This window comes from Halyomorpha halys, unplaced genomic scaffold (genome assembly GCF_000696795.3).
Source record: "Halyomorpha halys isolate HHAL.00 unplaced genomic scaffold, Hhal_1.1 Scaffold59.1, whole genome shotgun sequence".
In the NCBI taxonomy this organism is placed as follows: Eukaryota; Metazoa; Arthropoda; class Insecta; order Hemiptera; family Pentatomidae; genus Halyomorpha; species Halyomorpha halys.
In genome coordinates this window covers 1,088,504-1,102,625 of record NW_027109400.1, presented here as the reverse complement: position 1 = coordinate 1,102,625, position 14,122 = coordinate 1,088,504, and the positions used below count along the sequence as shown (strand labels likewise).

The window sequence follows — 14,122 nt, the reverse complement described above, 5'->3', positions numbered from 1 at the left end:
AATAGATAATATAGATACATAAATAGTGTTGGAAGAAAACATTTAGTCCAAATATTATAAGACCATAAAAGCAGTATTATAATAAGTAATATTAATACTATGAAGGAAAAAATAAAATAATATACATATGGAACCCTAGTAAGCACAAAATGAAAATTATTTAAAATGAAAATTAGAATAGATTTTTTGGACTCAGGGGACCTCAAAACTTGTGTTTGTTGTGGAATTTAGGGAGGGTCTTACAAAGATAGACAAATAGAGTATGTTTGCACTAATGGATGCCACAACCAACTGTTCTATCCCCAAGGGATGCGAAGCTAATTTTTGACAAAAAAAAAACAATTTTTTTTTATTCATGGCTATAGTATCGATAAACCTTTAAGTCAATCAGCAGAATGGTACCTTTGAAATCTCAATTAAAAAAAAAAAATGATTCGTGTTTTGTATGTTGTTTGGACAATTTTTTGCCTCTCTTGAAGAATGTTGTCCTCATGTCTTTCCCATATTAACACTTTATTACAATAATATAATAAAAGTATAATATCACTTTAATATAATTATTTATTAAATTAATTGAGAAATGCTTACCAGATTCTGAATTATTATTTTCCTCTAAGCACTTTTTTTTATGTTCTTTCTTGGAGGAGAGCATGATTCAAGTGTTGGAGTGAATTGACCATAGAAACTAATTTCCTAAAAGAAAACATTATATAACATACAACTATATCAGAAATAATACTTTTAGAATGCAAGATAAATATTGCAGTTTATTTGAATTACAAACATGATACAGAGAAGTGTAGTTATTTTCACACTGAATAAATAGTAATGATAGAATTTTTCCAAGGATTACACACTACTATTATGGAATACTTTCTTTCTGAATGAGCATTGTAATTTGAGGCAATAGTAAATGGATGTATAACATTTTTTATTGGTTATTGATTTATTTAATTCAGTATTTAGTTTATATAACCATGAATTGGAAAATTTCTAACCAGTGACAGAAGTAAAGTTTTAGTTAAATTGCTGTGGTTGGTGGTGAGCTACTTAATCTTATAGTCAATTAACATCGTTATCAAATACTATCTGTCAAGGAGATTGAAAGAACAAATTTATTAAGTTCGCTACTGCGGCTTCATTAAAAATAAGTTGAGGAATTGCGTAGTGGAGCTAACTATGACAATAAAGATGGAAAAGATTGATAATGTTACAAGGAAAATAAAGTTCTGAAGTCTCTTGTCTTAAGTGTATGTTTACAACAAGGCTAGGAAAGCCTTACCAAGGAAGGGAGTCTACTCCCATTGACCAAGTCAATTCAGAACAAAGATTTATTATAAATTATTAGGTACTTGGAAAAAGTTAATGTTATATTGTGAAGGTGGCTACCGAAACCTTTTAATGGAATTTCCAGACCAGTTGAGATCCAATAAAAACATTGGATTATTACTAATGCCAGAAATATCCCTTTTTGAGTGGTCCACCCTTGAGTTATCAAGTTTGAATTAATGAATTATAATCTATTTTATTATTTCATTCTCTCAAAAATAAAACTATATTTAAATTAAGAGAAGATAGTTGGGGTATGGTCAGTGAAGAACACCAATATGTCAAAAACTTAATTATTTAGTGCCAACATTTTGGCTAGTTTTCCAGGCCATCGTCAAGGTTAAGAACAATAAACAAGATAATGAATTAAAGGAAATACAGAATAACTAGGAAATAATAGATAATATAGATACATAAATAGTGTTGGAAGAAAACATTTAGTCCAAATATTATAAGACCATAAAAGCAGTATTATAATAAGTAATATTAAAACTATGAAGGAAAAAATAAAATAATATACATATGGAACCCTAGTAAGTACAAAATGAAAATTATTTAAAATGAAAGTTATGAAAAAGTGAAAAAGAAAACATATATTTAATTAATTAAAATGTGAGTAAAATAATGGAATTTGTAAATTGTAGAATATGCTCCAAAGAACATATTGTAATGATATTAAAAATGGTCATTTGATCCATCATGGTTGGTTTAGTTCTTAAAATGAAAATAAATTAGGGCTTAAGGGCAGTCAAAATAAAAGATTTACAATAAACAGTATAATAAATAGAAGCCAAAACTTACTATTTAATTTAAGTTTCTCAATTTAATTTAAAATAACAAAATGAACTAACTACTTTTTAACAAGGATACTTCAAAAACATACCTATTTATTTCTAATGACTGCCAAAGTTTCATTTTGTAAGCTGCTTCACGAGTGACTGAAGGAAAACCCTCAGCATTACTGTTAGTTACACATAACAGGTTTTCATCTTCTTCAAATTCATCTAAATTCTCCATCATTAACATTGTACTCTATAAATATAAAAAACAGTTATAGAAAGTTGAGGAATTAAGTATAGAATGTTAAACAGTTAGATATTTTAGACTTCAAAAAGGATATGTATGAATAATGAAATACATGTTAAATGTATGTGGTGATCAACTATACTAAAGAAATTGAGGCCATATATGGTGCTGCTGCAAGGATCACAGTGATCAGTATGGAATGGTGTGGGTTTCATTCCCATCTGAGTCAGAATAGTTCGTTTGTGGTTGTACCAAGAAATGAATCTTGGCATCCATATAACAGGAAGAATAGGGTAATAACCTAGAGACAGGCATTTGAGACCAACAGCTCTATTTACTGGAATAGTTTCTCATCAATAGGAAACACAACTTTTAATTACATCAGGACTGTTGAAAACATTTTTTGATTATCTTAGTACTGATACATGCTAAGTATGCCGATGTGCTATCTCACTAACCCAATTTGATTACATGAATAGTTTTATATCAAAAGATAAGAGATATTCTTGACATTAGTTCATATTTGAACAGCCTCTGAGGTTGTTACTAGACACTGCTAATATAGTGGCTTGTGTCTCAACTTGGGACACCATCCTGTGCCTAGCAACTCTCTTAATTGAAATTATTTCTCAATTGAAGTTGCTTGCATTTGTACTGAGTCTTGAAAGGGACTTCAATAATAAACCCTTGCCTGAGGATGATTTGGAACCCTCTGTTTATATATGGAGTGAATAGACTAAACTAAACAATACAGTGCAAATAGTAAAAATAAATATATGATACAATGATTAATAAAAATATTTTAATCACTTACAGTCTTTAATTGAGTTTCAAGAAGATTAATAATTTCTTCTTTGTCAGTAAGAAACTTTTCCATTTGGCAAACTTTAAGAACAAGGATTTCAATGAATTTTTCTTGTTCTGTAATTATACTCTGAAACAAATAAATAATAAATGATGGAGTGAATATAAAACTAACATATAAAAAAAATATATAAACCGTTGTATAACTAAGAGATAACAGAATAACTCTGGTGTAAGTAATATTATCAGTTAAGAAGTATTAATCACTAAAACTGAATAATTTTTGCACTATAAATCTTTCTAAAAAAAAAAACTATTAAATTTTTCATGAAGTACAAGAAAGATTGTGATACCAATCTTTTTAAAGATAAATGGTTAAGAGCAGATTTTAATCTGTTATATTCTTATATTTCTGCCATACTTTTGCAAAAGAAAAATGTTGAACTTTTGTAACAAGAAATAGTATTAAAAATCCTTTCTGAAAACAGGTGAAATTGGAGTGAGTCAATCCGTTAACTAAGAGTCTCATTTGGAAAATGATGGGACACTCATATGGGAAAGTATTACCAGAGTGATTGCCATAGAAATATCTAAGGATTAATTTCAACTCAATATATTGTACATAATAGTGTAAATGCGACTGGTGACTATTTTATTTATTTTATGTACATAGTTTGATTATGTTTATTTTCTTTATCCTTCTGTTTGTATCTATTTAGAGAAAGATTTTATTTATTTGTATGTAATTTTTTTCTCATTTATTTTTATTCTTATGTTATTTTATTTTAGAATGAATGTAATCAGTTATAACTATTACTTATTGCCCAACAACTGTGGCAGATTGTATTATTTATCAATAAATCAAAATTTCAACTCAATGTAGGATGGTCAGTGAAAGTTCCCCTAGTGAAATATGCTCCCCCCACACCAAATTCCCCCCCTCCCATATTATATTTTACTGTAAAAACAAATCAACCAAAAAACTGACTAGAATCTTAGTAAATTATTTGTAATATCTTAGTCATAACTATATATTCCAAACAAAATATCTTGGTTTTATGGAAACTGTTCAATAAATTTCTATTATTGAATAAAACAAAAAGTGCAAACATTTATTTAATAATAAGGACAATGATTATTTTTTTACAATATTTATTTTGAAAATCCAAAATTGCATAAAATAATGAGGATGAGGTCAATCCAGAAATGTGAATCTGACTGAGAAATGAAATTTTGGCAAAGATTGAGGAACATATTGAGAGGACTGAAAAAAAAAAAAAATATTCTGGAATAACAAATATTTTACATTAAACGATTCATCCATTAAAAAGATAAAAGGCATCAAACTGTGCAATTATCATCATATAGAATTTAATGTAAATTTGTAATTATTTTTCAAACTGTTGATAGTAAAAAAGAACAGTAAACATGGATGTTTCAAAGGAATAGAGATCAAGTACTTTGTTTGTAATTAATAAGACTGATAATATATGTATATATTTGAATACATAAATCCAATTGAACCATACTGAATTCGTGAAAATTGATGTACCAGAAAGTTAAAGATAAAATGTCCAATTTTTTTAGGCATGTTTATTAATCAATTTAAGCTTAAAGATTATTGATCATAAAGTTCCAACAGTTAATATTGGTTATCAAATAGTAGTTTATTTAATTTTACTAAGAGATATCAATTTAAAATAATCAACCAAACATCAAAAATGTTTCTTAATATATAAGAAAACCCATAACTATTTTATTTTAAAAATACTTTCTTGCGAAAATAAAGCAAAGGGGATATTAAAATTTACTTTCTATCTGTGAATTTTACTTTTGTTGATTTTTTGAATCTTTAAATTGTGTTTGATTTTTACAATTGATTTCAAGCCCTAACTTATGAGCAGAGACTGTATTTACATATATTTAGATACATAACTCAACAGAAAATCTTATAAAAAAAATTTTTCTTTGTTTTTAAGAAATTATTTAAATTCATTATTTTAATTAAAATAAATTGGCTTTTAGGTTAAGTAAATACCTAGAAAAAATAAGCATAACATGGTTTAAACAAAAAACTAACCAAGAAGATAAGACTAAAGTGAAGAAAAAACACTTAATTTCATTTTCGACTAAATGATTTTCTGTCTATAACAATATGTACCTTTACTTTTTTGTATTTCACTTCTGTTTGTTTTGAAAATTTTTTCCAACTTACAAAACTGTAAGTTGCAGAAGTTCAAAATTAACCAAACATAATATCACTATTTAATTCATAATTAATTTTAAACCATATATGACAATTAATGGTAGCTAATAATATGAATTGAAGATGTGAAATAAAGAGAAAAAAGAACTGTTTGGAAATATTAATTTACTTTTACTAATATATTTTAACAATGTTTTTTTTTATTCAAAACTAATGAGATTATAAGCCTGTTATATGATGATAGAAGCCACCGAATTTGTTTAGGGATTCTACAGTCTTTCATTGCTTTTCAGCAGCACCATCTTTATTTTAGTCACCTCTTTAATATCAGTAAGTTAATTGAACTTTCATTCAACACTCTTTCAAGGTTTTTAATAATTGATTTATTGCACAACAATATTTTTGGAAATGTATGTTGGGCACATCACTTGTTTTCTTAGCATTTTATTATAAGATGAGGTTATCCTAATCAAATAACAGCTCACCGAATACAACAAAAATATAAATATTTTATACATACTAAATCATTTTCTGGAAGAAATATATTAAAATAGGTATATAGGCTGTTTTTCGTATTCCTAATTGTTACAAACACTATACCTCATGTGTCTATACTTTTTCTCTTTTATAATTTATAATAATATTTTTTTTATATATTTTACTTTATAATAAGACTGTTTTTGTATTTCTAACCCAATTTTTCTTATATTAGTTTTAGATGACAAGTTTTTTATTTTTTATTTTTTTCACTTGATATATAAAAAGCATATAAGGGTAGAGATCAAACCCAATAACCAAACATACAAGGAAAAATTCTTTTTATATTGAAATTGCATATTTGGGATATTTTATTTCACATTTTCACTTCATAAAAATCAATAAAACTGTCTTAAATTTTAAACTTATTTAATTTAATTGAGCTCAACCAATCCATAGATTCTCCACAAGTCTGTGTCATGTCATTTATTTGTTGTATTTTTTAGTTAATTCAGTTGTAAATTTAAATAAATTAATTTTTAAAAATGTATTTAACAGTCTTCTATCATTAGTATACAAACCTTGGTGAAGTTTTCATGATTCAAATTGTATTCGAGACCAGATGATGATCTTTTTTCAGCTAAAAGTTCCTTTAAATTGGCAATAACATTCTGTAGGTTACCCTAAAATAGTTGACATCATTAGTTATATAGTATTAAAACACATTTAAATAATTAATTTACACCTAACTATATTTTCTGTATGTTTGACCTTCATAGTTTGTTCTAAAATTTAAAAATTATTTCTTAATGTCTGGAAGTACATAGGTCAGGATTACTTCATCATTTCTCTTGGATAGATACATGACTATATTTCAAGGTTTGAGAATCAATTTTATTATTTTTATTTTGAAATAAATTTGATATTAGTTTAATAAAAATAACTTAAAATTTGATTTTACCAAGAAGTAAGCGAAAATTAATTTCTGTCATTGAATTATTATGCAAAAATATTTGAAATGTATGAACCTTATTTTCAACAAGGCAGATTTTTCAAAATAGTTGTATTTTTTTGTTTATAGCTGTATTTTTTATTGCCAATAACTCGCTTATTGGAAAAAAAATATTGATATTGAAGAAATGTACCTTGAAAAATACTGCACTTAAAGAGTTCTATTATGGCTTAAATATTAGCAAATTAATTTTAATTAAAGGAAGGATTTAATCTAAAAATCATATTTTTTTTTTTTTTGGACACATTAACTAAGCTAATAGTAATACTTTAGGAGTTATTGGCTATAAACCTAAAATATATGGTGGCCATTTTGAAAACTTTGCCATACCAGGCCAATGCACCCCAGGGGATGGTAAACTTTTTGCCGTTGTTCTTTGCAAATAGTTTTACATTAGAATCCACTGAAAGAAATTAATTCCCAATTACTTCGGGCTTAACTTTCAGGTATACTGAACTGTATGTTGTTTGAGAATAAAACCTACTAATGGAGCAGTTTTTGAAATATAAGAATGACAATAGCAAACAACATAAGCAAAAGTAGAGGATGGAATTTGATATAATTGACACTAATCCCCCAACTTAGAGCTAAATTGGAAGAGCCTTTGCCATATAGAAATGTCAATTAATAATGTAGTCAGTAGCAGAAAAAAGTAAGTTGTGTTTTGCTAGATTGTAGCTTGTGCCCCATTACTTCTAGCCTTCTCTTATTTAATTTTACAGCTAATAATAGTTACGTTGTCATTGACGACAAAGTCAATATTATTAGTAAGAAGGCTAGTTGTGTAACAAATTTAATTAAAACATATGTTTAAATAGATTAATACATTAAAATTCATATGAACTAATTTACACTATCCAACCACTACCACATGGTTTTATATATGCTTCATAGCATTCGATCATAAAACAACCATGTTTTATGAACCAATGGCAATCTGACATTTGTTGTGAATTGAAGTTTTTGGCTTTCTCCAAATTCTTTAGGGCTGATTTAGTAGATTTTTGAAAGAATTTATAGGAAATTTGTATTTTTAAAGGAATAATGTTGGTATTAATTAAATTATAGTAAGTGACTCCTGATTCAAGGTAAAATATTCCAATTAACAAACATTTTAACACTGTAAAACTTTTCATTTTCTTCGCTACCATGTTTTACAACTGGGTTCCTTATTTATTGGTGCATAATGAATATTATTAATTATTTTAAATTATTCATCATATTACAAGAGGCAATATTATTTTTAAAAAGATATATGGTTTTTCAATAAATTATTAAATATTTCAATGGAGTGGTGTATATCCCATGGCATCTTACAGTATGTTATCGCTAATACGAATGGTAGAAAGGTATTCTTAATAAATGATACATCATTTGAAAAAGTGATTGGAGCATAACTTCTATGGAAAATAGAATATATCTCAGTAAAGAAATATTTTTTTTTTTAAATTGAAATAGTAGAAAAGTTCACTGGACTTGAACAAATTTTAAAAAGGTTTAATGTAACTCAGTAAGTAATATGAGTTTTACTTTTCATAACTGATTCATGTTTTGGTTTTACCAAGATAAGTTCCTAATGAAAGGGAAATAACTTACAATCAGCTATAATATGCACCCAGATATTTCTACAATTCGATCTGCATATTCCACAACTTCCAATATTTAAAACTTCTTCTAAAGAATGAATAGAGCTAATCAATAGATGTAATGCATATATAAAATAAAGGCATTCGTGTATGCTTATAAATGATCAACGGGGAAGAAGACAAATTCTGAATTAGTGTTGGAATAGAGAAATGAAACTCCACAGTTAACATTTTAATGGATAGGAGCAAGGTTTCAAAAGACTGAGGAGTGGTTGCCATACAGTAACAAACAAAACCCACTAACTCCACTTAGAGGAGCTTTGATTTCAGCTAATGGTCATTGTGTAATAGATTAAACTGTTAACAACTCGTCATGGAAGATTTTATCACGGAACTATTAATATCTCTTATGACTCTGAATATTGCTACATTTCACCTAAAATAGTTCAATATTTAAAAAAGAACGAGGAAGAGAAGCATACAACAAAAGAGAAAACAACTGTATTTTATTTTTATTCACTTTTTGAACCATTAGACCCGAAAATTTGTATATTGAGTGGTTTCTGGTTACTATTTTCCAATATCTTGGATAGTTAAGTTAAAATGCATATTTTTTTTTTTAACTAAGAAATTTCTCAATCTATTACATTGTTTTTCTTTATCCTGTGAATCTTCTTCTCTTTTCTTTTCTCTTATTAATATTCATTACCCTGTTTATTCTTTAAATAGTGATCATTTTTCTTTATACTTTTTCCCTAACATCATAGCAACTTATCTACTCTTAGTTGTAGTACAATGATAATCACTGCTTTGCCCTTCCCCTGACCCCTCAAACCATTTCTGAATATATTTTTGCCCAGACCTTTCTTGTGGTTTGAGGAAGAAAATTATAAATATTTGATCAGTTACCAAGCTATTAGAAAACATTCAACTTGTCTTCTTGATTCCCTATTAGGCACAATATCCCCTCCCCTCATCCCATCACCCATAATAAAGTCGTGCAAGGTAAAAAAAATAATTGGATCTTGTATTACTTAAAGAACACCATAAAGAATCAGGTCTCAATGTAAGTACATAGAAAATTAAATATATAATTAAGAGGATAAATGGTTGTTTTTTGTTACAAAAATATAACATGACAAGGTAATAATAATAATAATAATCTTTATTTATTCTGGGATTGATCCCTTTAGAATAACCTACAGGCATCAGAATTAGGCTTTAGAGCCTTAGAGTGAAAAACAAAATAAGAATGAAACTATAAAACATAATAAAATAATGAGTTTGAAAAGATTAAAATGAACAACAATAATTAACAGAATATATAAAATAAGAATAGAACAAAGGAAGTAAAACCATAGTCATATCATAAAACATAAGATGACAAACACTTCTGATAATAAATAATAAAAAACAAAAATGATAAAAATCAAATGTAATTAAACTAAAAATAATAAATGGAAAGGTACAATTTTTGATAATATACATATTTACAAGAATAAACTAAATTCTGATACATTAAGTACAGAAAATATATAAACTTTGTTTGAAACATTCAATTGTTATTCTTCCGGAATTAGGTGGACAGGTGGTCGAAGATACAGGATTTGAAGGTTGGAAGGGTATATACTACGAATGAAGGAGGGAATAGAATTTCATAGGGATCAGGAAAGATCTACCAAAGGCTGCGGTTCCTTTTCCGTGGCAGCCACTAGGTCAGAAGGTGGGAAGGAAAGGTAAATTTGGAAATCATCAGCATACAAATGGTATCGAGAATGTTGGATAAGGAGGGGAAGGTTATTGATGTAGATGGCGAAAAGGGTGGGGAATAGCGATGAACTCTGAGGAGCACCACAGGCAAGGGGTCGAGTCAATGATGGTCGTTTATCTGGAACCACTTCGTACTGGGAGCGATCGGAAAGGAAGGATTGAAACCAGCACAATGTACCGTTGGATAGAGGAAGATTTCGTAGTTTGTTAAGAAGGATGTTGTGGTCAACTGTGTTAAATGCTTTGGAGAAATTAAGGAGGATTAGGATAGTTAGGTTTTTGGTATTCCATGGCAGTTTGCAGATCGTGAGTTATTTTAAGGAGAGCGTATTATGTTGAATAGCCAGGTTGAAAGCCGGATTGGAGGGGATTGATGAGGGAACATTCTTCTAGGAAGTTTGAGAGTTGGTTTTGAACTAGGTGTTCTAACAGTTTAGAAAGGTTTTTGGATTTGGGATTTTATTTAATGGTCGAACTAAAGCAGTTTTCCAATGAGAAGGGAATGTGGCACTTTGCAAGGAAAAATTATATATATGATAAAGTATGGGAATAAGGACTGGGAGACAGGATTTAATCAACTTAACAGGAATGTTGTCCGGTCCACGATCGTTAGTACGAGATCTTAGAATAGTGGCTTGTAATTCTTCATAAGATAAGTGGGGAAAAAAGAAGTTTTCAGGATTTAAGGTGCTATTTGGAATTTCAGGAAAGATTGATAGATCAGTAGCATGGCATGTGAAAAGATTGTTGAGATCATCAGGTGTTATTGGAAGAGAGCTGAGGTTATTGGATTCTGGTAGGGATAATTTTGTAGTATTTTCCACTTGGATTTGGGATCAGGAGCATTAGAGAAGGCATGATGAATGTAAAGGTAATGTTATATACTTGAATAAGTAGAGAAGTTTAAACACCTGAGTCCTATATTTAAAAGAAATACAATTTTTATTGAAAACCTATATTTTCATAGGGTTCTTCTTAAAGATATAGGCTTGAGCTCAAGTTTTCAAGAATACAAAAGTGTTCCAATAAAGCTGAAAAAATTTATTTGTTTAGGTCTTTAACATTTTAATTAAAAATCAATGCGGATTCAAACAATAAGTGTTTATTTATGAAGATAATAAATAAGAAAGAAGTTATGACATTTTTTGTGTTTGGTTGAAAGTTCTTTCAACCTTTTATCACATCCTCTATTTCCAATACCCAAATGAGCTTAATGAATTAGGTAAAATAACTCCGCCTGAGTCCATGATTCAGTGCTGATGCCTTCTTTAACAGGATAAATGAGTTTACTTTTTGTTTTCTAGAATCATCACATCATAGCAATTCAGCAACCAATAGCCCCAAGGTTCCTTTTTTGTAGTCATTTTGGCTGTTTCTACATCATTTATAAAGTTCTGGTAAGTAGTTTCGGTTAAAAAAAAAAGTTTTTTTGCAACATTAACACGAATTTAGGACAATTCATTGTCGAATTGTTATTTCACATCTATAGACAATGACTTTTCTATGACAACAGCTTGCTGTTGTGCCATTTTCATAGAAACATTTTTTTTTAAACAAATTTCAGTATTGCGTATTTCAACACACCTGAGTAAACTGCAAAGGGCAACTGACAAATTCTAAACCAGAGGTTTATGCTAAGAGTCATGTGCCTTGCCACATGTAGTCAAAATTAATCAGAGATGTATTTCATACTTCGCCGGTTTCTTATTTGGCATTCTATAGAATACCTAAGAAATGAGCGAAATATTCATCTTTCATTGTTTAATACATTGCCAGTCTATGAATAATAGCTCTCTGGGAACTTTTTGTTGATTCGAAAAATAATATTTAAAAATAAAAGGATTTTCTTTTTCATATACATCCATATTTTATTTTAGAGTAATTTAATATTAATTTGTTTTTGCATTAAATCTACATGAAAGTAGTAATGTTTTAAAGAAATATTTTTTCATTATAATTAATGAAATTTATAATGATAAATGTATTAATAAATTAAGAATGAACACATACATGCACATTTGCAGTGACATAATTTTTAATATCTCAATAACTTGGTACCGATCAGATGTTTTTAGAAGAGTACTCATACTAAATAAAATAACCTACTTCTTATGCTTTAACATTAAAAAGATTTCTCTTTATAAGGTTATAATTTGTATTTTTGTTCAAGTTCTTTTTTTTAAAAATAATAAAATCCTTTCCTGTGGTTTCATTCCTTTATGAGGTGTTCAAACAGGTTCCTATAATTGTTAGTACGAATAGAAGCACCTTCTCCTGGCAACACAATGAAGAGTGCAGATAATTTAATGAATGAATGAAGCACTAATTATAGTAACTATTTATTTAGGTAACAATAAATAGACTTGATACTTTTTATTTTCACAATTTATTGATTTATTTATTTTATGGCTCAAACTAATATTTCACAAATTAACACATTAGAGGCACATGATTACTTTTAACCACTGTACTAAATATTGGTGTACAGTAATGTGGATTTTTTTAAAAAAGTAATAAAAACAAAACTAATTCAATCTATATAAAATAAAAATAACACAATAATTGAAGGGTTTATGGTAAAAAGGAGAAAGCTCCGACCTTGAAAAGTTTGGATTAAAATGTAATAATTTATACAGAAGGGGAAGGGAGAGGGAATAGTACATGTAAAAGCTCTAAATCCTCTCCGAAGATGAAAATATCTAAACCCTTCAATGGATAAGTAATAATAACAAGATAAAATTAACATTTTCAAAAACTCAAGCCAATAATTAGCAATCATTGCTTAAATGTGTTAATTAAGTACACAAATCATAGTGTTTTTAAAAAATTATATAGGCATAATATTAGGTCAGATTTTAACTTATGAAGATCTTTACCAAGCCAATGACCAATAAAAATTAGAGAAACCAAAAACAAATATAGCTAGATGTAAATAAATCAAATTATGCTACACAGAAATAATAATGCTACAATAATATTACACAACAAAGTGAGGAATAATATTTTACAAAATAAAAATTAAAAGAAATATTAGCCAAGAAAGTAAAGACCTAACTTCTGCAACAATCGGTTGTGTCCTGAGAGGAAAAGACTTGGAGTGGGTGTTAATATATAAAATCATAAAATATCTAAAATTAAAAAAAAAAAATTGGATGTGTAAAGTGGCTTACCAAAATTATTATTATAGAAGGAAAGGCTTATACTTGATGAAGTTCTGCCCACCATGAAGTGAGATAAAACAGAGCATATATTGATCCATCTGCCATAATGGTTGAGAAACGTTTTCAACTGGTAACATCTGTTTGAGAAAAGAGGTTGGCTGTCAAGCCATGACGTATGCTTCTAATTCTTCTCAGTAACAAGGGGAAATATTTGGAATAGGTTGTCTAAGGTTGGTACACTACAAGGACTTTGATTCCTCTTGTCTAAGCTAAACACTGCCTTATTTATGATGCACTGTATTGTCAAGTCAAATTTCATTGTTTGTTGTACAATTCAACCCATAATAACAGCCCTTATGCATTGTGTGTCGAAATGTTGCCAATCAATAAATAGTTAAAAACTATTTTTATTCTTCTTAACCATAGCCTTCCAATCCACATATGGTCAATTATTTATATATAATAACATCTTATTTATGAGTTCTAATTTCACTCAGGCAATTCCAACCATATTTAAATGAAGATAAGAATAATTTCCTTTGGTAAATAAGTAAATTATATATTAAATAAAACCACAAATTGTATCCAATACTGTCTCAACACTTTATTTCTTATTAGTCCAACGTTTCGTCTATTCCAGCCATTTTCAAGGACATCTTTAATACAAATCTTCTCCTCACATTAATTTATAATTTTTATTGCAGGCTATTCTGCCCAGGTCATTTTCTTATTTTAATTTCAACCCTATTTA

At 28.2% G+C, this 14,122-nt stretch overlaps 1 protein-coding gene across 14 annotated transcripts in view; it reads right to left on the bottom strand.

Annotated features, from left to right (window-relative positions):
• Nucleotides 1-14,122, bottom strand: part of LOC106692531 (putative leucine-rich repeat-containing protein DDB_G0290503) — a 115,778-nt gene that overhangs the window by 1,720 nt on the left and 99,936 nt on the right. For 12 of the 14 annotated variants that reach the window (XM_014438514.2, XM_067047590.1, XM_014438518.2 and 9 more), the window contains 4 exons: nt 6,424-6,525; nt 3,170-3,289; nt 2,213-2,361; nt 589-693 (listed from right to left, as the gene is read on the bottom strand). In XM_014438514.2, the coding sequence (XP_014294000.1) occupies nt 627-693; nt 2,213-2,361; nt 3,170-3,289; nt 6,424-6,525 (438 nt within the window). In that variant the 3' untranslated portion in view covers nt 589-626. Of the gene's footprint in view, nt 1-588; nt 694-2,212; nt 2,362-3,169; nt 3,290-6,423; nt 6,526-12,351; nt 12,485-13,376; nt 13,509-14,122 lie in introns of those variants that run through there. The other 2 variants (XM_014438523.2, XM_067047593.1) reach the window with 2 other exon arrangements.